Raw genomic sequence first — 22,773 nt, 5'->3', positions numbered from 1 at the left:
TATTGCGTGCCAGGAGTTCAGGGTTAAAGCCAGGACGAATCACCCCCTGGTCGTGCCCAAAGCCTCGGCGGCTGAGTCACGGGCGATAGTCTGGTTTAAAGGTGTGTTTTATCTGACTTTACTGCTGCGTTTTCTCAGTGAGCCCCTCATTTTATCGGAAACAACATTATCAATTGAAATTCCTAGTTAAATACTTTGAAAGCAAGGATTGCTCTCTATTATCCCAGGAAGTTAATAGTTACTACAAAGAGCCTCTGGGAAACCGAAGAAATTCGTCAGCTGGTGGGTTACACGCACCTTACAGGGTTTGTCACTGAAAAAAGGTGCCTGGCTGCTGGAGAATGGCTTTCCTCCAGAAGTCTTTATACTTACTGAGTGAGGAGAAAATAATATAAAGCAAGTCTTATTAATAGGGAATCCTGACACCTAAAAAGGATTGTAGTATCGGGTGTGCTTTCAGAAACTGCTTTGGCGCTTCCCCCCCACTATTTTGGCAACATCAAAAAGTCCAGTTTCAAAAATTCGCGTATTCGTGAAAATGTCGACAATCATGTTTACCCAGAGATGCAAAACTGCAGCGTGTGAGATGGAATTAAAGAATTTTGAGAGCTTTTATTGAGACATAAACCAACTGCCAAGTAAGTCTCCAGGCAGGAGCAGAGATCGCCCTGCAGCAGCCCAGGAATCGACAGCAAACAGTGCAGTATCGAGATGAGAGGTATAAATAGAAACAAATACAGCAAGCACAGAAAAATGTGAAGAAATAGAGCATAAAATGTAGCTGTACCAGGATTCACAGTGACCAGGCTGTGTGAGGACACAACTATGGGGAAACAGCCCTCTCCCCTATTTCGGTTACAAGGATGAGCAAAGCTGTTACACTTGACCTTTGTTTCTGAATTGTCCTCGGAACAACGGCGGGGGCTGCTGAACTCCTTTTGGAAAGGGGCAGATCCTAAAGGGATCCTACAGGGAACGAAGAGAGTTTCATCTGTGGCAGCAGCACCGCGAGAGGGTGAAATACCCTATCTGTGGGTGCTGGGGAGAGAAGGGCAGAGGTGCAGGGCTAACTCAGGCACTGCCCTGCCCTTAGCCGGGGGAGAGTAAATGAGAAGGTATTTGAAGGTGAATTCTGCTCAGTCTCCAGTGCAATAAGCCACTGCACATTTAAGCACAGGAAAATACTTTCTTTCCATCTTTCAGTGTGGGGAGAGGGATGGGATCAATGGTTTATTCCATGGTGGGGTAAGATATTAGCTCCCTAGGAAATGCCATTGCATTTTTCACATAAAGAAGGAGTTAACACAGTAGAAAACTACGACTTTGCATCTTCTAAAAGAAAGAAAAGGGTTTCTTCCACAAATGTACCTGAGAATTCGCTAGGCAGCCAGAAGGAACCAGACATTATTATCTCCTGAGTAAAGTGCTGAAATTGCCTCAAAAAAGCGAGGGGAGGAAAGCTTTTGCTTTTCTCCGTTGGGACTGTTATTCTGTGCATGGCGGGGGGGGGGGGGGAGGGGGTGGGAAAGGAAAAAAAAAATGGAGAAAGAAGGACAGCGAGAGAAAGAAAGATTTCTCACCGGCTCTCAGCACAGCCTGCCCCACCACACAGGCACTCAAAATGTCGGTGCTCCCGGAGGACTCTGCCGGGGTCCCCGGGGAGGAGGGAGGTCGCGCCGGCCGAGGTGCGGGCAGGTCGGGCGGCCCCCGGGGAGCGCCCGGGCTCGGGGCCGCGGGGCGGGGGGGGCCCGCGCCCGCTCCGAAACCGTTACTTTGGCTCCTGCGGCTCCGCTCCCCTTGCTCTTCCTGTCCAAATAATTTTAAATTTACGCGCCTTAAATAACAGTCTGATTTTATTTATTTAGTTTCCTCCGCGGGCTCCGCCGCCGCTTCGCTGCGCCCCGGCCCCCGCCGCCAGGCCCGGGGCGGCCGCCGGCCGGGCAGCGCTGCGCGGCCCCGGGGCTCGGGACACCCCGGCCGCCCCCGCCGCCTCTCTCCCGCCCGCCGCCGCAACTCGCACTGCGCCCCATTTTTTTTTTTTTTTCCCCCTATCTTCTCCTTCTCCTTCTCTTTTTTTTTTTTTTTTCCTTTTCTCTTTTTCCCTCCCTTTCCTCCCTCTCCCCGCAGCCGGGACTGGAGTCTCCTCAGCGTTAACTCCGGTGCTTTCGCAGCCGCAGTGAGTACAGAGAAGGGACCCACGTCTTGCCGGGGGGATGTTTCTAACACATCTTTGTGGCCGCTGCCGGGCGGCGGCGGCGGCGGGGCTCCCGCTGCTGCGCCGGGCTCTCCTCCCCCAGCCCCGCGTCCAGGGAGGCAGAAGCATCTTCTCCCAGCACAGCTCACGTTAGAAGGCAAAACCAAGCAGGTTTGTCTCCAGGTTTCCTTTAAAAAAATGGCTAGCAAGGTGTATCTACCAGCAGGAGCTTTTCATAATCTTGTGTTACATTTGAAAATCAGACAGGCGAGAGAGGGGGGAGGAAAAATCCACGCTTCTTGGCTTCTGTGTCACAGAGGCGAGAAAATTATCTTCGGATGTAAAGTACATGGCACATTTCTGAGAGCCAGATGTGCTAAGCCTGGCTCTGCAGCCCTAATTTACAGAGCCTCACTCAGAAAAAAAAAAATAATTCACTTCTGCCATGGCTCTGAGTGGTAAAATGGCTTCTGCGTTTTGAAGAAGCACACCAGGGACATTTTACAGTGCCAAAGGCTCTTGCTTGTCATTTTGTACTTTTTCCCTGTTTGAATTACCTTTCAGCACAGTATCAGTTGTAATTGTGCGAAGTTCAGCTTAAGGATCTATGAGGAAGAGAACTCTCCGATGCTGGATACTTCAGAATAACCTTGACCTTTCATTACTGCTTATCCTACAAGATAAGTCATGCAGGGAAAGCAGGGAATTGGGCAAGGCACCTGCAAAAGAACAACTGAAATGGCTCTATTTTTAAACTAGTGTTAAAATAGCTTCTGAATCTGACAAAACAAGGGGCACTCGGGCTAAAAGACAAAATCTAGAGCTTGGTGGCAAAATTCAGTTTGACACACACAGGACCCCGAGCCAATTTCCTCATCCCCAGATGCATTTTGTGCCCTTAGTGCAACCAGACTCAAACTGCCAGAAAGGGTAAATTCCCTCTGAAAGAAACTGAATCAGCCAAAAGTATAATCGGCTTTTCAGGGAAGTACAAGACCACTGAACCATGTTTCCAGTTGCATTTCTTTGTTCCTCTGTAACTGTTTTCTGATATTTGTAGCAGTAATTATAAGGACCACTAGCATTTATGAGAGTCTTTTAAATTAAAGAAGCCTAATTCTGTCTAGGAAGCTGGAAACATTTTCTTCACAGTGCAGCCACTAAGAGGTTAAAGTCGATTCACAGTTCCTGTGAAAGTTTTCCTTCAGCAGATAGTGCCTATCAAGATGGTCTTTCTTTCTCCTGTTACACCCTGAGAGCAGGAAACGGGGCAGCATTTATATTGCAACACAGCCCTCTTCACTCCTCAATATTAAGATTATTACCAGCACAATGATATTTTAATGAACATTTTTATACACAAAGCTAATGAACATTTAAAGGAAAATACACACAGCACAAACCACAATAAAATGCGATGCCTTGTAGGAACACTGAGTATTCAAAAGCTTTTCAGGGTTTGACCTTAATGAAACACAAGAGCAATCCTGGGTACAGATCACATTTATATGCGGAGTATATTGCAGGCTAGAATGAGGGCTTCTGCAAAAGTTAATTGTAATTTTCTGGGGAGGGAGGATGGCATGTTCAGGCCTGAAGTTATTAACATCTATTCTGATGGAAATAGGGACATTGGGATACACTTTGTCAAATCAAAAAGAGTACTTTCTGCTTCAGATATGTTACCCTAGAGGTGATGTACCACCATTTGAAGATCTGCACTTCCCAATCAGGCATGCCAGGATGGCAGCGAATTGATCAGTCAGGAACTTTTGCTTGCATATAGTAATGCTGGAGAAAAGGCAGAGGAGATTTTCAGTCTACACTAGCTGGAATATGCACAGGCCTGGGAACCAAGCTGTTAACTCTAAATGCTTCTTACTGGATGGACTTTTTAAAATTTTCTGAAAGAAGTACACTCTGTTAGAAAAAGCAGTTTTCTCTCTGTACATAACATAGTCCTCGAGGGTGTGACTGTAGGTACACAAACAAAGCTATACTTAATCTCTCTAAGAGAATTTTGTAGAGAACATCTGTCAAAGAGAAAAGTGTACTTGTTTCATGAGCACTGTAACACTTAGTAATATCACCTCCTTGCACCAATATATATGCTTTAAATAGTGTGATGTCTGTGGATTTTTCAGATGTAATTTGTTTTAGCTCCTGTAAATAAGGGCTGCAGACAAAGAGCTGTGCTACACTGTGATAGAGTAACAGTATCCACAATCCAGCACAGTATGCATGTATTGGAGAGAACAACAATTTCCTTCCTGTACAAGCACTTTAATTTATGGAAACATACTGTTTTGTGTAAAGAAGGTAGTAGATAATTAACAGTATTCATTTAATCTAATTATAGGCCTCTGAGGCAAAAAGCTGACACTTTCCATTGTGGTATATTCAGGGAAGTTAATTGAAACAACATTGCAGCCACAAGGCATAACATGCCCATCATATATTTGATACTAATTCTTTTCTCAAAAACGGGATTAATCTGATGCTCGCTAGAGATAAGAATTGCTGTTACTCACTCGAGTAAGGAAAGTCTGGGGAACCTCATTATGCAATGCTGCAGTGCACTGCAATATCTCTGCAATTCCAGAGCAAACCACAGACAACTTAATTTGCCAAATTGCGAGACAGTTTTGTAATGTACACAAGTATCTAGTACAAATTAAGAAAAGATTGAACACATTTTTAGCTGGGACGTAGGTCAGAATTTTAACAGAGATCTGCCTCAAGAAGCAATAGGTCAATGTACCAACTTCTAGCTCTGTTTAATCTTTAGGAGGAACCAAGCAGTAACAGCAACCTTACCCTAGGAGTTGTTATTAGAAGTGTAATTTGTGGATTTAAGCTATCAGTATGACAAACAGATACACAGACAGCAAATCAACACTTGCAGCTCCCAAGTATATGTTAAAAAAGCATGTCAGACCATGTGCAGACTAATTTTTTCTATCACCTGATACACACCAACAACTCAACTTTCTGACAGCAGTGCTGCTTTCATTCTCAAAAGGAAAGTAAAGCTCAGTTCTGCAAAGCTTGCCTTCAGCTTGCAGAAAATGTGACAGACCAAACATGCTGTTTGTGGGAAAGCATTTGCCATTTATATTAAAAAATTTGGAATTTCTTTAACATAAATGGCAAATGCTTGCAAGCTGAATCACCATGATAGGGGCAAATTTGAGTGTTTCTCCCTGTTTTGCCACTGGAGGAGTAGAACTGGTGTCTCTGCAGCTCCAGCAGCACCACGGGGCAGCCCTCCCTGGCTGCTGCTCAGTGACCTCCACCTCTGCTTTGCCCATGGGCAGCACCCAGCCCTCTCCCACTCTCTGTTCCTGTGTCTCCAGGCAGTGTTCCTGTCTAGTGGGAGGTAAAATTGCCAAGGCAGTGCTGCTGACCCCTGTGATGAATTACACACAATGTAATGGGGATGGTGCAAGCCCTCTTAGAGGACAAACACCCACAGTGAAAGGCCATCGAGCCGAGTGCAGGGCCTTGCTTTGCTCTGCCAGTGAGAGACACTGCTGGCAGCCCTACCTATCATTTCAAAATTGCTTGTAGCATTTTCGAATGTATTCTGCAGAAAGACTTTTTACTGTGGTTAAAAAAAGCCGTATATTGTACTTTAGGCACTAGAATGTTTGTTAACAAAATCAGAGAGAGGAAGCCTGAAAAATAAACAGATAATGACATGCGGTCACCTTAACTCCAGGGCTCTGGCTCAAGACATCCAGAATATGCGATAAAGATCTCTAACAAGAAAAGAAAATGTGGCTATAGATGTTAGTCATACCTGATTCCTGTTCCTATACCATTACAGATAAATCACAATTTGCATATATGTCTGACTCAGAAAATCAGCTTATTCTCAGAGTTCAGTCTGTACTCACACCCCTTCTTTCCCTTGATGCTTTCTTCTGCCTGGCTCCTGCCTTCTTTTTCTCCTCTGTGCTGTTTTAAGGTAACTCCTAGCTCTTTCTCTTCCACGCTGTGTTTATCCAGCTCTCCATTCCCTGGCTCCTGCCTTCTTACACACTTCACACTCTATTTTCATCTCCTAGTTTCCCTTGCTTCATCTGCACATCCACCCTCTTATTTTTTTGTAATTATTTCCTCCAGCATCTTATCTTTATCTCCATGATGCTTATTAACCTCCTTACCTAATATACCATACCCCTTCCCACTGCCTAGCAGAATCTCTTTATGTAAATATGCATAATCTTTTTTTTCCCTTGTCATGCAGAACTGCTTCCACAACTGATTTCTGTCCATGATGTCCTAGGAGAATTATTACTGGTCAGTAATTGTTGTCTCCTTGGACTCTACTGCCTTCATCTCTTCCTTTCTCTCCCTTTCTGCTCCCTGGTTGGAGGCCTCCTCCCAAACTCTTCCACTTTTGTGACCCATCCTCCTTTTCTCAGCAGCAGGACAAAGGGAGGTGATGCACACAGGAGAGGCACCCAGATCTCACAGGAAGGGAGGAGCACTTGTGGTCCCCATTGCCTCAGGCACAGGCAGTACCCGTTGCTCCAGGAAAGCCACCGAACACGGAGCACACTCCGTCAGCTCGGGCTGGCCTTTGGAAAATTTAACAAAATGACAAAAGCAAACCATTCTTAACCAATCACATGCAAACTGAGGGGTTTTTTTTCTGAGTCTTACAACTTTTTTTTACATTTGGATGCACATCTGTGAAACCACAGCAGCGGTACTGCCAAATTCCAAGTTGCTGCTTTAAAGGTGCATGGATGAAAGTAGACCAGCAATGGTGTTTCATTTCAAATTCCTTCTGTAATGGGGATACCAACACTTCTGAATGAAGCAACCAGATTATTATTTTTTAATAGGGGCAAAATATTTTTTTAACCTTGTTCTTGAAAATTACTACAGTGGTTTAGCTGGCAACTGCCAAAACTTAAACCTGAGGCAGACGCTTGGCTTGGAAAATACCAGCCCAAACAGTGACAAGCAACCGAAAACTGGATGTTATTATGAAGCACTGGACAAGGTTAAGCAGAGAAGTGGAAGACTTTTAAGTGACCTGCAATGCATTTCTTAATAAAAACTTTGTTGAAATAAGCAGAACTCGGTCAGATTTCACCTTTTTGGGTGAATATATTTCCTCTGAAAACAAAAATGAAAATAAAGGAAAATAAACCCAGAGTGTTCTGATGTGAAGAGGGAGAGGGGAGTGTGCTCAGCTGAGATTGGGAGCACTATGATTGAGGACTGGACCACTCTCTTTGGCAACAAAACCAACTGTAAAGATCTAAAAAAGTGCAGAAATAAATGATCCAAAAGTATTCTGTGAAGATGAAACTTTACAGAGACGGCAGAGTGAAGGGAGAAAGGAATTGCTGCTGGTGGGAAAATGTCAAAACAACAGAAAGGGAAGTCCAAATATTTTGTTAGCTTTGGAGTTCCTAAATATCCTCGTCAGCGCAGTTTACCATGACAAGCCCCAGGGAAAGCATCATCTAACAGTCCCCCAATGGGCTCCACATCTCCCACAGTTGACTGTTTGCCTTCTCTGAAAACTGAGGCAACTCAGGAGCTGCTCCCTATGCTGGGATGGCACTGGTGGGGGCTGTGGGAGCAGTGGCAGGGAGGGCAGCTGAGGTATGACCTGTTCCAGTCCTGTGCCTGACACGTTCCACTGCCTCCCCGCCAGAGGAGCAGGTTCACAGCAAGAGTTACAGCAATTACCACCGAGTGCTGTTTGGCACCAAAAACTGTCCTCCCATTCCTCTGCTAGGGATGAAAGCAACGGAGTCACGGAAGCCCTTTCTAATGTACAATGGACTGCCTGTTAATTTGCAAGTTACAAGTGTTTTTTGTCTATAAAATTAATACTTTTAAATACTTTCAGCAGATTTAGTGGGTTGTCTGTCACTTGATTGAACCATTGCTAAATGATATGTTCTTGCTTGAAAAGAAATTATTTCAGGAAGTCCTGTGGCCTTTGTTTTGCAGGAAGCCAGAGGAGGTGAAAATGGTGGTCCCTGTGGCCATCTCACCTCTATCAGTCTGTTTGTCCAGGACTTTAACAGTAAAACTACACTAATGCTGTAAACTTTCTCTGCAGTTAAAATATTCTGAAATATCTTGCATAGCCTGTGTTTGAAAAATTTTCATTGCATTTAAGCAAAATGCTTCATGTTAATGGTCATGATTATCCAAATTATGGTCAAAATGGTGACCTGTGATAACACTGGCGATCAATATGAAATTAAAACTACTCTAATTAAAAAAAAAATCTGCTTTCATAAACAGAAGATTGAAAATTTTTGCTAGGTGCTGCTGTTTGGCATACAAATTCTTTTGCCTTTCTTAAACATGTATGTGTTTGTTATGTCTAGATTTCTTTTTGGGTTTAAGACTAGGCCTGGCCTGGCAGTGCTTAGTTCTGGGACCACTGCAACACTTACACAACATACATTACTCTCAAAGGTATCTTACACTCAGCACATTCTTCCTTCTGATACAGTTTCCCTTTTATTAAAAAGAAAAGCAGTAAAAGTGAGGTTTAAGGGTAACAGAAAACTTGGCCTGGCAACATGTTCTAATGAACCACAAAGCAGCTTTCAAAAAGAAAAAGTAGCAGGAAGTTCTTTCATACCGGGTATTAAAAATAGACTGCACCAAGTCCTGGAATGCACACGGCAGTTATGTAATGATTTTTCAGTGACATGCATTAGGAAATATTCTCAGTACATGTTTTTCCTTCCTAACACCCAGTTTACTTCTCTGAAGTTTGGAAATTCTTCACATGGATGATTCTTAGAAGTCTAAAATTATAATGTTCATTGGAATAACCTATCAATTAGCCAGCCACATAATGACAACATCTAATGGTACAATTGAAGTATTTGAATTTAATATACCGTTTTCATAATGGTACAATATGAAACACATGATGGAATCCAATTTTTTTCCCCGCAAGTTAGGCTTAATTTATTTCTGGCAATGTAATGATTTTGCACTGGAGACACTAAAAGAGAGAAACCATTTTGAGTACATATCCTAAATATTGAGAACATCAGCTCCCTTGGAGCATAGAGAAGTCTCCCAAACATTTCAAAAAGGTTTAAATGTTATTGGGTACTTTCTATAAATGGAAGGACTGAGGGGAGCCAGAACAGCTCTATCTAGTTTCCACCATGCTGAGGAAACGAAATGGTAAATTATTTTGAAGAATGTCTTCCTCGGACTTTTCTTTAGAGATTTCCCAAAGGTCTAGGCTCTGGATCTTTGCCGTATAATTTCAGAAGGTAATAAAGGAGTTAGAAAACACTTGAAATCTAACTTTTGGGTTTTCACAGTTGTATTGTTTTCTTGAATTACTCAGTGTTCAGAACAGTCTGCAACATCCTCTGCCTATAGCAAGAGTATCACACAAGGAAGGCAGCTCCTTGTTTGCTCACAACCTTTTCTGCCTTTTCTGCTAAAAGCCACAAGCCCTCCCATGACCTCTAGACTTCCATGGCCACCATGACCTTAATCACGACCATTTTTAGTTTCAATTTATACTTCAAACTCAGCAAAATTCCCTGCTGGGAAGGCTCACACATCTCTCCCACGTGTGTCACACACACTGTCAGTATTTCCTAGATTGCCATGTATCAAGATGTACCCAGAAGCACAATTACAGACATTTTTCATCACCCACTTATGTCACTGATGGAGAGTGATAGGAAGTATTATGGCAAGTGAAATTCTGTCCAATTTTGGCTCCTACTAACAGCTAATATAGTGGAGATTAAATACCAGGAGATCCTAAATGGTCATTTATGACCATGGTAAAGCAATGAGTCTTTTTTTAAGATGAGTAGAACTCTTAAGTGTTAGGTCTGGCTTTACTGATATATCTTTGAAATATTTTCAGAGCTAAAAATGCTTTTTGTGGAGCAAGTGAAGCTCCACACTGTTCTTTTTGAGAACAGAGAAAAACCTGATCAAAGTACAATCAGATAAAACATCTGATTTATTTTCTCTCCTTACTGTTCTGGGGAATGACAGAATTTAAAAAATCCATGTTTGACATGTGAACAAACTGTACCACATCCAAAATACTTCATTCTGGAAAGACATAAAAAAGCAACCCAAGAAAAAGTTAGCATCTTGTAGGGAACCTGTTTGTTTGATAAAATATTAAGAAACATCTTAATTGGCAGTCTGAAATAAAATGAAAAGGGGCATATTGAATTGATGTAAAAAATTCATTTTAGAAGAAGAGGTAGGAAGTGAGCCCCACAGCTGAGATGACAAACATCATTTTATAAGATCAAAGTGTCTTTAAGGCCATAAAATGAAAGAGAAACTGGTTATTAACACATCCACTTGCTTCTAAATGATGTTATACAAATATATTTCTGGGAATCCAGTGCCTAAAAAGTAATTTGTGAATAAGTCAATACTTATTTTTCTGCACTAATACATAGGCAAAGCTTGAGCTGTTTATGAGGGGAGGAACAGGGTTTCATGCATAGTATTCAGCAGTGCTCCCACTTACAGGAAGACTCATCATTCAGCCTGATTAGTTTACAGGAACTGAAGCAAACAACATTCTGTGTTTTCCTACATATTTTATGACTATTTTCATATAAGCAAAAATCAGACTTTGTCCTTGTTAAGGACATTTTAGAGCAAATAGAGAATTACAGGCTCTTGTTTAATCTAACTCCTCTGCAAGCTTTGCTTCACTCAGCCACTTGTGAATATTTCTGAGTTTTATTTGATATATTAACTTATTTTCCTATGAGATTTGCTGTCACTTAATGTGATATTCAAGGTCAACACTGCAAATGTATTTGTAAAGGAAAGTTTCTGTTTTGGCTGAATTTAAAACCTCAAGTGTTTTCTGTCCCCAAACAAACATGGGAGACCTCATTTGCATATTTGGAGGAAAAAAATACTTTTTTCCCCCCCAAATTTGCTCTTTGCTTGCAATTTTCCTTTTTCACACAAACCTTTTTTCTCTCCATTAAAGTTGCTGATGTGTCTAAATTAACAAATCATATTGTTATATTCATAAATGGGGCAAATTTGAGCTCACCTCTGAAACCCAAAGCAAAGCTCTGCCACACCACATTTCCATCTGCTTTCCAGAAAGGCTGGGATTATCCTGTAGCACTGAAGCTCTGCTTTCACAGTGGGAAGGAGTTCTGGATTTTACACTGTTTGCTGGCTATGCACAACAGAAGAATACACAATACCATCTGAGCTTGGGACAATTAACAGGATGTCTTTAGAATATTTTTATTACGTTAATCTTTTCTTTTGCTTGAGCCAGCATTCCCCTTGAGAGGAAGAGAAATGATGCTGAGACAACTTACTATTGCAAATTAATTGTATGGTCCATTTCCCAAGCATTTAATTTGGCCATGGCAACCTGTTTAACTCAAATGAGTTGTCAAAAAGTGACACAAAAGAGAGGCCAAGTTCTTTAGAGGTGGCCAGTAATTTTAAAGGATGAAGGGAAATGGCTGGCATGATTGCTTTTGTCCAAGTAAAGCCTCTTCTAAATAGTGTGAGGGAAAATCAAGTGATTTGGCCTCACCAAAATTCATGCTACTTGAGACCTTTTGGAAATGTTGATTGAAGACAAACTCTGGACCAGAACTAAAAATAGCAAAAACATATGAAACATGAAAGAAAAAAGTATAGCATTACTTACTTCTCACAACAGATAAGTCTGAAAATTGGGGTGTAAGTTTGCGGTAGGAACTGGGATAGATGCACCTGCTCCAACCTGAGCCACTTACATGCGAGGCAGGTCTCTATCTGCACAAGTGAAGAGGTCAATACATGAGATCACTTTTGCTTCCAAGCCAACAGGTCTGAATTTGATATTTTAGAGCATGGCTTGCTTTTTTCTTTCTTAGCTCTGGTATTCTAGAAGTATTTCCATGTGTGTAGCCCTTGCCTGAGTCCACCCTTGGTATGTGGACCTCTGTGATTGAGCCATCCTGGATTCCTTAACCCATTGCCTCCAGCTTTCCCAGCCTCCTGCCTGGGTGCTTCTCTCACAGTTGTATGGATTTCAGCTTTTCAAAGTACAGTTTGATTCATTCTCTCAAAACAGAAACTTATCTTCAGCATAAATATTTTTGGAACCACAAAGGTATAATTTTAGAGTTAAATAATCACATTTTTCTGGGAAAACTTAGAGGCAGTGGGTAACGCAGATTAGGATTTGGCACTTTATCAGACTCTCAAGGAATCTCTTCCTGAGTAAACTCTGTTTCACTGGGAATACATATTGTTCAGGAAGCAACAGTTAAAATTTTCTTTGCCACAGAAGAAAGTGGTCTCTCACCTCAAAGAAGACTTCCACCAGCCTGATCACTCTCTCTAATGATGTATCCCTCTTCCATGAAGCAGATATAACCAAATACTTCTGATAGGCAATTACTCTTTGAGACTAGGACATAGATACTTCAGTTAGAGGGAGTAGAAGACTAAAGGACATGAATAAAAATTTGGAATGGATGAAATACTTATAATGGTGCATTTTGAAGATAACCAGTTCCCATTTTGTTTGCGTGTCCTAGAGATGACTTCTTTTCAGATAATTACTTCTCATAAATTTAGATTCCAGAGAAGTATGATTCACAGAAGTGCAGGGATTCCTTTTATTAAGCTGACCTTGAAGAACAGATCTGTTTCATTCTGTGCTTAGTCTCTTCTTCCCTGCCTCCTCTTATCACTTTGGAGCAGCCAGAACCATCAGTGATGTTCCCTCTGCAGGCTCCGGGCTCCTGCCAGCTCGACTGCCCTGCAGATGGTGGCCAGGAGCAAAGCTCTTTGCAGGGTCTGGGCACAAACTTGTTCTAAATGTTACTCAAAAACCCTGATCTGATTCTTGGTACCAGATATCCATTCATTTATTAAGAACAAACACAGTAGACAACTAATGCTGCACTTTTTCTGTTATTCAAACCTGCTGCTAACAATGAAGAAGATGATGTCATTCCCTGGATGTGACAAAGGACTAATATTATATGCAGTAAAAACAATGAGTCAACAGTTTCTATGCCCTTGAGGTCAAACCATTCAGCAGTTTTGAAAGTAGACTGTTCTTTTTTTGTGCACAGAGCTTGTTGTATATTAACACAAAATGTGTAAAATCAAGATAAATTTGAAAAAAAAAGAATTTTTGTTTCAAAGGGAATTTTTCAAAGTAAAAGTCAAATGAAAATATCCTATAACATAAACTAACAGATAATTTTTTTCCTCACAGATGTTAATTATAATATTGCAAAACTCTTTCCTTTTTTAGGTCAAAGATACATTATCCATGTTAAGTTATTATTTGTACGATTCTGAGAGGCACTTTGCAGTTCCCAGTAACAGGAGTATGAACTGTGAGTATTCATGCATAACTAAATAAAATGGAATTTTCTACAGATATTTTGTAATGGCCTGAAAGATAAGAAAGACCTTTAACATGAAAATGTGTTTTGATGGACAACTGAAAGCAAGGAGTCTAACAATGGAAATTTCTCAGATTTTCTGGAATAGATGAGGAATTGACCAAATCCTGACCACCTCTAATAGCTGCATCTAGCTCAGGCTAGTGGAAGAAATGCTGTGTTCATATAGATCCTTCCTTCAGCAACTCTAAAACCTTTGTGGAGGATTATTATCCTGCTCATACAGACTGTGAAACCGCAGCACAGAGAAGTGATAGCTCAAGGTCGTTTAAAAGCCAGGAGAGTTTGGAAGAGAACTCAGATTTCTCAATCCCTGTCCAGCACTCTGCCCACTGGGCTCCATTGCCTCACTGAGGATCTGCCTGATAAAGCTCCTCTTCCAAACTGGACAGAATTTAACAACTTTGAGGAGTTTCAATTCATAATATTGTTGTTTATAATAATTTTATTTGATGGGAAAACAGACTTGCCTAACTACATCAGGTTCAAGTGCAAGGGAGTCCTAGGCCACCTGCAGGATCCACTTCTGTTATTACCCTTGCAGACCAAATTTAGAGACAGGAAAGCAAACTGGATTACATCTAGATGGGCTTCTATAGGAAGAAATATCATTTTGCCTGCATTGACCCTATCTGACTATGTTTTAGATTAAAATTAATCTTAGAGTGGAATAAATAATATTCATCATCCTGACGATTAATTGAAATGAAATCTTAGACTCTGAATCCCAAGGAATTTCTTCTGAAATGCTGTCGAAGTGCTGCATAAAGTCTTCTAAGCTTGTGCTGACCACTTTAGTGTGTCACCTAAAATAACTGCAAATGGGTTCAGGCACAGCTTGTCCAGTGCATCCCAGGCCCAAGTGATTACTTATCCAAAATGTGGAGGAGCACATCTGGCAGCCCAGCTGGTCAGTGTCCTGACAGATGTATTGGAGAAGGAAATGCAGGAGGCATGGCTCAGGCTGATCTTTAAACTCTGCTTAAGGAACTCTTACCTTGTTGAGTATTTAGTAGAATACTTAAATCAAATATTTAAGACCTAAAGACAACTCAGTTGTTTTGGGGGTTCTGTTATATTGCTTAAGTGAGACCAGAAATCTTGTTAGAGCACTTCAATTGAAACATAGACATTTCTACTAAAAATTGCTCTTATAAACTCAAACAACAATCAGACAAATTTCAGACAAGGCAAAATAAAGAGACTAAAGCAACTTACAGAATTTCCTCTGGATGTCTCAAGCTAATTGCAAATCCTATGGCCTGGTATTTTCATTTCCACAGTCACAATTAAGGGCACAATGATTTTGATGTCATGTAAGAGGGATGAAATACATTTCCCATGTGAAATTAAAGTCTCCTCTTCAAGTTATGTGATATTTTTGCAGGCAACATGTCTTACTGCCTAATGAAAGCCAAAGCCTGAATGTACTGCAGGAAGATTCACACATGCTGCAGCCATGTAGGTGTGCTGTTTGACGCCAGTGACACACAAAAATATAAATATATTTGATTAAAGTTATTATTGTCTATTTAATAAGCAGACTTAGGAACTACAAATAAAAATAGAGGCTCATATCCTAGTGTGTTCCAAGAAGAGATCATCACCTGATCTTTGTTTTTACAGCTCTGATCCCTGCAACCACTGTGAAAACTTGCATAAGTACTCTAAGCATGATTGAAGCTACTCCTTTGTTAAATGGGGTATTACAAGTTAAAACCAGGGACAGAGATTCCTATTCAGGAAAATAGTGAAGATCTTAATTAAAATTAAACATATCTTAGCATTACTTTGTAAATCAAATCTTACTTAAGCAGCTGACACTTCCAAAAGAAGATTGTAACAAGACTACCCCAATGCAAAGGCATATTAATATTAGGAGGCATCAGCAACATTATCATTTCAAAATTTTGTAAGTATGACATTTGGAATAACTATACTTCTGTTCAATGTTAGTTTGACTGTCAGCACAAAAATTTCAGACCATAGCATTTATAAATTTATAAAGGCAAATGTATTGTTAAAGTTAAATAATATAGACGGAAGACCAAAAAAAAAGTTTTTCATGAAACTGTGAAACAACTCATTAGGCTTTGGGTGACTTTATGTATGTGTTTGTCACATCTCTGTTAGATCTGTTAGTAGGTCAGTCCTTTATTATCTTGCAGTGTCTGTTTAGAACCTCACCCATAACCATAATATCAACAAATCAATGTACACAGTACAGCATCAGCATGCCATTGTATTATCAATTTGCAACACTATTACAAATATGAATATAGATTTGCTGTGGGCCAGGGGTCAATATTTTTTGATGTACTAATTTGTTTCACAGTTCTACTGTTACTTTTCTCGTCTATTAAGGCAGGCAAGAATGTTTCTTTCATATGTTATCTTTCATAATATTAAAAAAAAATCCATTTAGCTGGAAGGCCTTTTGAGAGAGCAAAATCTCTGTCTTATTTTCTCTTCCCTGGTAATTTTCTATCATTGGAGGAACAAGAGGGAAACTTGATACTAATTTTAATCTATTTTGCCTGGCAAAACAAAATAAGAAATAGGCACAGCATGCACAACGTGTTACCTATATTTTGTCAGTTTGTGTTGTCTGTGGAGAATAGGTTGGCATACAAAATCAGAAATGGTTATTGCATCCCTCTTCTGAACAGATCCATATCCCCTTCCAGGAAGGAACTTGGGAGAGCCCTGTCTTGATCAGTAATTTCCCTGGGTGCATAGAAAGATCTGAAGCCTACACTGTTAAAGAGAGATGGGGAGAGAGGCTCTGACAGGGGCCTCAACACACACTGTCTCCAGCTGCAGAGCTGAGGGTGAACCCACATCCCACATCCTGGGAGCAGCAGCAGGAACAGATTCCTCCTTCCACACCAAGGTTGGAGGCAATGTGTTCCCAAATCCTGGTTTGGGGATGTAGGATGGAGAACAGACCAGTTCCTGAACCCTAATGTTAGACAAGTATGCACAGAGCAACTTCAGCTAAGTGGGTATGGTGGGTGGGCTTTCTTATTGAGCTGAAGAAATAGGGCAAGATTTTAGTTGGGATCATTTATTTTCTTGCAGAATACATAGTCTGCCCTATCAGTTAGATGGAATTCTTACCCACTCACAGCAACCTTCACATCTAGAATGGTATTACTCATTCTCCTTAACAGAAACCTAGCACTGTGGTTTTGGTGGCACACTGAAAACTTATTTTGAACTTTCTTGTGTTTCAGATGGCAATGCATTGTCTCCCTCCTGATCTTGGATTACAGTCCACACTGAAAAAAAATTAAAGTGATTTAAAGTTTAAGTGGATTTATTTGTAAATGCTTGTTGTGGCCTTCCCATAACGAATCAGCTTTTTCCCCTAAAAGTGTTGCCAAGTACTAGTTAGGAAATTATCTATTTTCCCTTGCAAACACTGTATTACATATAAGAATAAAGTACAGCTTTTTAAACAGGGGTGGATGTTATCACTTCAAATGTGCTTATATGTACTTCCTGTGCTTAGATACAGCCCAGCAATAACAATACCACAATTGCCAGAATGTATAATCTATAATGTGGCCCTGTGTAAATCAAGCCCCTGCTGAGCACATTGCACACATCCTGCAGGATACCACTGCCATTCTCAATTGTTTCCGGTGAGCGCCGTGCATCTGCAGGAGGATTTCTGAGCCGTGCTCACACTGACTCCTAACTTACAACACTGCAAGTTACCTCCTCCCAGTAAGATTTCAGGCATAGAGCTGAAGCAGGTTTTGTTCATGATTGCCTAAATGGAAAACCAGAAAATCAGGCTTAGAGGAAAAACAGTTTTGATCTTTTAAAAATACTTATGGGATTTCCAATAAAAGCACAAAATCATTGCAAATATTGCAAGGGAGAGTGTTCAGGATTTCAATTCAGTTGTTAAATTACTAAAATAATGCATACCTGGGGTTTTCACACTATGGACACTTAGATGTATGATCTTAGATACTCTGTCATTTCCTCTCTTTAGAATATAGTTTTTTTCTTTGTGCAAAATATCTGAAAAATAAACAATTTTGAAATAATTTTGCAAAGTCAAAGAAAAAGCAAAATCCAAACTAAACCAGAAATATATTATTTTAATTGCAAGACACATTGCAGCCATACACTCCGAACAAGCTTACAGGAATACTCTGACAATGTCACTGTCATGATTCAGTTATTACAAGCTAACTCAACAGACTGACTCATAAATTAAATCTACTTGACCTGCTCATGACTTTACATTTTCAGTTAGTTCTCAGATTAGATACTGATTTTTCTAAACAGATGTTGGAACCAATACAAAGTTTCAAAATACTGTAAATCACTTTAAAATATAATTTATAGATATGATCCTTAAAAAACCATGTAGGTGGCTGTTGTGTTATTTGACAGCTTTTAAAATGGGACTCAATAAGCTTCTAACTCTCATTCTACTTTATAACTGGGAGATAAACCATCTTTCCTGGCTATATATAATTTCCACTGAGTCTCTTACAAGCCAGAAGAATTTTAGTATGTTTTAAAATAATAATTTAGCAATTTAGAGGAAACATATTACGCAAACCCTGTTATTTTTCTCTGATACAGGCCTACCATACCAAAGAGAGATTCCAGCCAGGGGGAAGTCAATGCAGTGCTTGTCTGAATGGTATTTTAAATGATCCATTTTTCTTGCTGTTTTTGGTACAAAATTATGTGATGAATAAATGATTCAAATTTAATTTCTCCACTGCAGAAGCTGACAGGGAGTATTTCTTGTGCTAGCATGCATACCTGGGTTGCAGAGGTCCCTGAGGGGAGCAGGGCAGGGTGCAAGAAGCACCATGGGGCCAAGGGTAGCTGAAGAACTGACACACACATTCTGAGGGGAATAGCCAAATCCTTCTGCACTTCAGGTCTTCTGCTCTGCTACAAAGTAGTGTAGTCATTCAGATCCATACAAACAAATTTTTCCTGGAAGTTTTATTGTCTTTTCTTTACTGGATGGTACATTTGACATCTTACATTCCCTGTTACTGCCTTGTACTTTCCCTAGTCTGATCTTTTCTAGAAAGATGCTCATAAACCCGATCATCTGTGCAGGTTCCTCTGAAAGCACTTCATACCCCTTTGGAATTAATAGTCAACTGTACATTAGCAGAGGACAGGGAGCCTGGATATCCCCGGATCTAGAAATCCCTGGATTATCCTCAGGAAATTAGGATCTGATGTGTCATAGCCACTCTAAGGTAACTGGAAGCTGTCTTGGCTGAAGTTGTGGATGAACTTGCTTGTCAGGATCCAGGCTGATTCCTGCTAAAGTGACCCAGACAAACATAAGACAGATCCCAGTGCTGGCACAGGTAACCCTGCTAGGAAATACACAGCTCTTCATCAGCCTGTCTGCTAAACTCTGAGCTACCTCTTCGTTTTTGTACAGGATTTGGGACAGCCACAGCTGTGTGGATGTTGCTCTCGCTCAGCAGACAGATCCACCTCTGCTCACACAAGTGGTCTAAAAAAAGAGCTTGCAAACCTGTGATATTGTGCTTATGAAATAATTATAAATTCTTTAATGATGCAGATACTTTAGTCAGCCACAAAAAGAAGGTAGAATTATCAAATTATTTTTGCCTTATTTGTTGCAAACTTCTTAGCTGTGGCACCACCTTGTGGACATTACCACGTGGAGTGAGAATTTGGTGGCAAAAAAGCAACTAAACCAGGCATTTTGGAAAAACAGCTATGGTCACACATGGCTTGCTAAAGGAGAGTAAAATAACTACACTTTAAAAACTATTCCTCAAAATCCACCTATGAAATAAAATGTGTAATACCATCATTAGGGTGCTCAGTTGTCTTTGCAGCTTTTACCAACTCTTTTGCCTGCCAGCCAGGAGGAATGGCAGCCTTCAAAACTACTTTTGTTCCTTCTCAATTGACTAAGCAGCAGCATCCAAACCCCAGTTCTGCTCTTGCTGTACATGCAGACATGACTTGTACACCTATCCCAAGCAACAAGACTTGCAAAGTCAGAATCATAATACTGAACACATGGAGAAAACCTTGGGTCCTATTCCATAAATGTAAACTCAACAGTGAGATTGGTGGCCAAACTAAGCCAAAAGAAAAACAATCTGACAAAGATAAACTGGTGGATCTTTTAAATGCTTGCTGAAACACAAACCAAACAAAAATAAATTTAAATTCCACTCTCTTGGCCATTAGATTCTCAGAACCTTTTGCAGCTGAGGTAACAGGGTGTTCCTGTTATGAACTCTCTTATCTGCTCTATGGGCAAAGCAGGAAAGCACAGGGGAGCCAGAATTTATAACACAAGATCTCCAAGTTCAGTGCAGCACATATTCACTCTGGGTGTGCCTGTCTGAGCAAACTTGGGGAGCATGAAATAAAACATAGAATTGCATTTTCTACTTCTCTCTCTTCAGTAAGTAACTTCATACAACCTGGCATTTGCACTAGCATAAAGCACAGGAGATGATGAAGACTTGGACCAATCTCAGACTTGCTAAAATGAAATACTGAGCACTGCAGCCAGGGAAGCCAACTCATCTCCAGTGGAGCTCATCCTTCACTCTAGAGCAGACACTACTCTTGTTGCACCTGGTGTCCTTCCTGTGCAAACAGCAGCATTGTACCTGTTTTACAAAAGAACAGAGAGTAAAATGTCATCTTTTTTTTCTTATTATAAAATTAAAATATCTTTTAAAACATGACAATGACAACACAATTTTTACAATACAGATTTTTTTTTTTAATTGTTTCTCAGAAATGCACTTTTATTTTGTCTATTCTTCATCTCAAAAAGATGAAAGAGTTTACGCTGGTAATTTTTTTTTTCCTTTGGTATATTCATACATAAACATTACAGTTATTTTACTTTTTGTGCTTGGTAATTCCTTAGTATAAGTGCAGTGTTTTGAAAAAAAATATAGGGCTTTCAAACTCCTAGTGATTATTCTTAGAGATTAACTATTGTTTTCAATTTAACTTAATTACTTGTTTCAGAAAAAATAAGGCATTGGCTACCCCTTACACACACTGAGTGCAGTGATTCTCTTTCACCTTAGGCACCATTAATGTAATTTTGTTCCCCACTGCAGTTAGTTGCATAGTGCAGCCCCATTAATGGCCCTGGATGTATCTGCATGGAAGTTTTCACCCACAAAATTGCAGGAGCAGTTACTGTAAACATGGGGTGAGTGACACACAAAAGACTGAACCAAGTTTATTCTTATGCTGAAATCAGTTTCTAAAAATATCTTATTTCTTATTGTTTTGAGCATGTGAAAATGTCATATTTGTGTCCACCACATCCAGCTTATTTGCTTTCAGAAAAGAAGCTAATAAGCTGTAAGGCAAAAATAATCTTAAATCTCCAAAATGGTATTTTCTCCACAGACTTGGAACTCCCTTGAATGTTTTAATTATCTCTTTCCTAAAAGCCTACGAAGTAGCATGGCACTAGATTAAAATAATTTTCTTTGCTTTTCTGCAACAACTGATTTCTTGCTGAATTAGCATATCAACTGCAAAACCAATTTCTACAGCATCAGTGACCTTATGTCACTTTATGTATTACAGCAGTGAGAGAGAAATGGTTTCAGAGAGCTGTAACAGTTTAAAATTATTCAGTATAAATCCACTTATTGAACTGCTACATGCAGGAGACAAAGCCCTGAAATTATGTTGCTAACCTGTATGGCCTAAAGTCAGATTTCTGCATTTTTAAATGCTGCACCGACTGACACAGAGTCGTGGTGGGTATTATCAGAAAATGGGATGGAAATCTGTTCAGGCTGGAAAATCCTGGGAGGAAGAGAATGAAAGAGAGAGCAGCAGCACCCCCAGGATGAGATCATGGGGGACACAGCCCCTGTGTGGGAACAAAGAGAGAAGTGGAGAAAGGGACCAAACCCTACACATGAAAGTTTCAGGGGGTCCTTCAACAAGAGGAGAATTTTTGAGGTGACATCCAGTAAGGCTGCAGAAAAGGATGGACAAACCCAGACTCCTCGAGCTCATATGCAGAGCCAATTTGGTCTACATAAAAACTAAGCACACAACATTCCAGCTATCAAAAGACAAGGTAATATTATTATGTTATTTAATACTTTTTAGAGGGAATGAAGGTTGTATAAGCCTCTATGCTTATTAGACATTAGATTTAATTTCCTCTCTTACTGAGAAATGGGTGACTTGGAGCTCAGCCAGGCTTGGATAGATATAATAGGTTACACATTTATAAAGGAAATCAGTACAAGTAGGAACTGCTGCTCGAGGTGTCAATTCAAAGTAATACTGTCTCCACCAAAAACCCCATCCCACACAGGATAGAGGAGACTGAATCAGAGGAGATGTGCTGTAAAAGCATTAAGTCAGGGGAAAGTGGTGCAGAGACAGCAACTAATGACTAAGTACGTTTGAACTTCATGTGCTATTTTTCTCTGAAGTCTTAATTTTGTGTTTTCACAATGGGCTCATCCCTAGCAAAACTTGATGCCCTCTAATAATTATCATAGGTACTACTTATACATTTATGCCTTGGTCTGTCAGACCCAATGTGACTCCATATATTAATAATAAAGAAACACGTTACTTACTGTTTCATTTGATGAAGTGCAAAACCAGACCAAAATCAAATGCTTTATAATATATTTATTTCCTAATTACTTGTGCAGTGTTGCTCAATTTCTTGTTTTCCAGCATGCTTTCCTTTTTCCTTAGAGGCAATATATAAGACAAAGAATTTTCAAAAGAAGGAGGATCTGGGAATTTTCAATACTGCAAGTTAGTTCCTTGGCATTTTCATGATGAAAAACCACAGGTGAATCTTCCCACCACTATTCAGCTGATTTAAAAAAAAAAATACATTATCTTTGCCTTTCAACATAAATCTTGTTTGAACATAAATTTTTTTAAACTATGAAAGCCCTTTCTGAATTTCATCTTTCCTCTTATTCAGAAGGTGCTGTAAGAATAGTTACAAACTAAGTGCCATAGAATATGCAACGTAATTATATATTTTGATTTTACCTTGCTCAAATTATGATATTCTCTACTCCTTGAGACATAGTATGTGCTTATTACTGAAGAAATATGTCAAAATACATT

The 22,773-nt window shown here is 40.0% G+C and overlaps 1 protein-coding gene across 1 annotated transcript; it reads left to right on the top strand.

Annotated features, from left to right (window-relative positions):
- Nucleotides 1-1,621: 1,621 nt before the first annotated feature.
- On the top strand, nt 1,622-17,099 carry LOC120410384 (ninja-family protein Os07g0602900-like). Its single transcript, XM_039556060.1, has 4 exons — nt 1,622-1,695; nt 2,128-2,365; nt 13,485-13,569; nt 16,875-17,099. Exons 1-4 carry the CDS (start codon nt 1,622-1,624, stop codon nt 16,898-16,900), a joined length of 423 nt encoding a protein of 140 aa, XP_039411994.1. The 3' UTR covers nt 16,901-17,099.
- Nucleotides 17,100-22,773: the final 5,674 nt, after the last annotated feature.

The sequence above is a fragment of the Corvus cornix genome, chromosome 8, assembly GCF_000738735.6.
Source record: "Corvus cornix cornix isolate S_Up_H32 chromosome 8, ASM73873v5, whole genome shotgun sequence".
NCBI classification, from domain to species: domain Eukaryota; kingdom Metazoa; phylum Chordata; class Aves; order Passeriformes; family Corvidae; genus Corvus; species Corvus cornix.
Note: the sequence above shows the minus strand (reverse complement) of the source record. Positions and strands in the feature narration are given on the sequence as shown.

Excerpts from the sequence above, each read along its gene's own strand:
- LOC120410384 (XM_039556060.1), top strand. The coding sequence starts at position 1,622 with ATGTCGGTGCTCCCGGAGGACTCTGCCGGGGTCCCCGGGGAGGAGGGA. Across the intron at positions 1,696-2,127 it reads GCCGGCCGAGGTGCGGGCAG|CCGGGACTGGAGTCTCCTCA; the intron begins GTCGGGCGGCCC and ends CTCTCCCCGCAG. Across the intron at positions 13,570-16,874 it reads CAGTAACAGGAGTATGAACT|ATGGCAATGCATTGTCTCCC; the intron begins GTGAGTATTCAT and ends CTTGTGTTTCAG.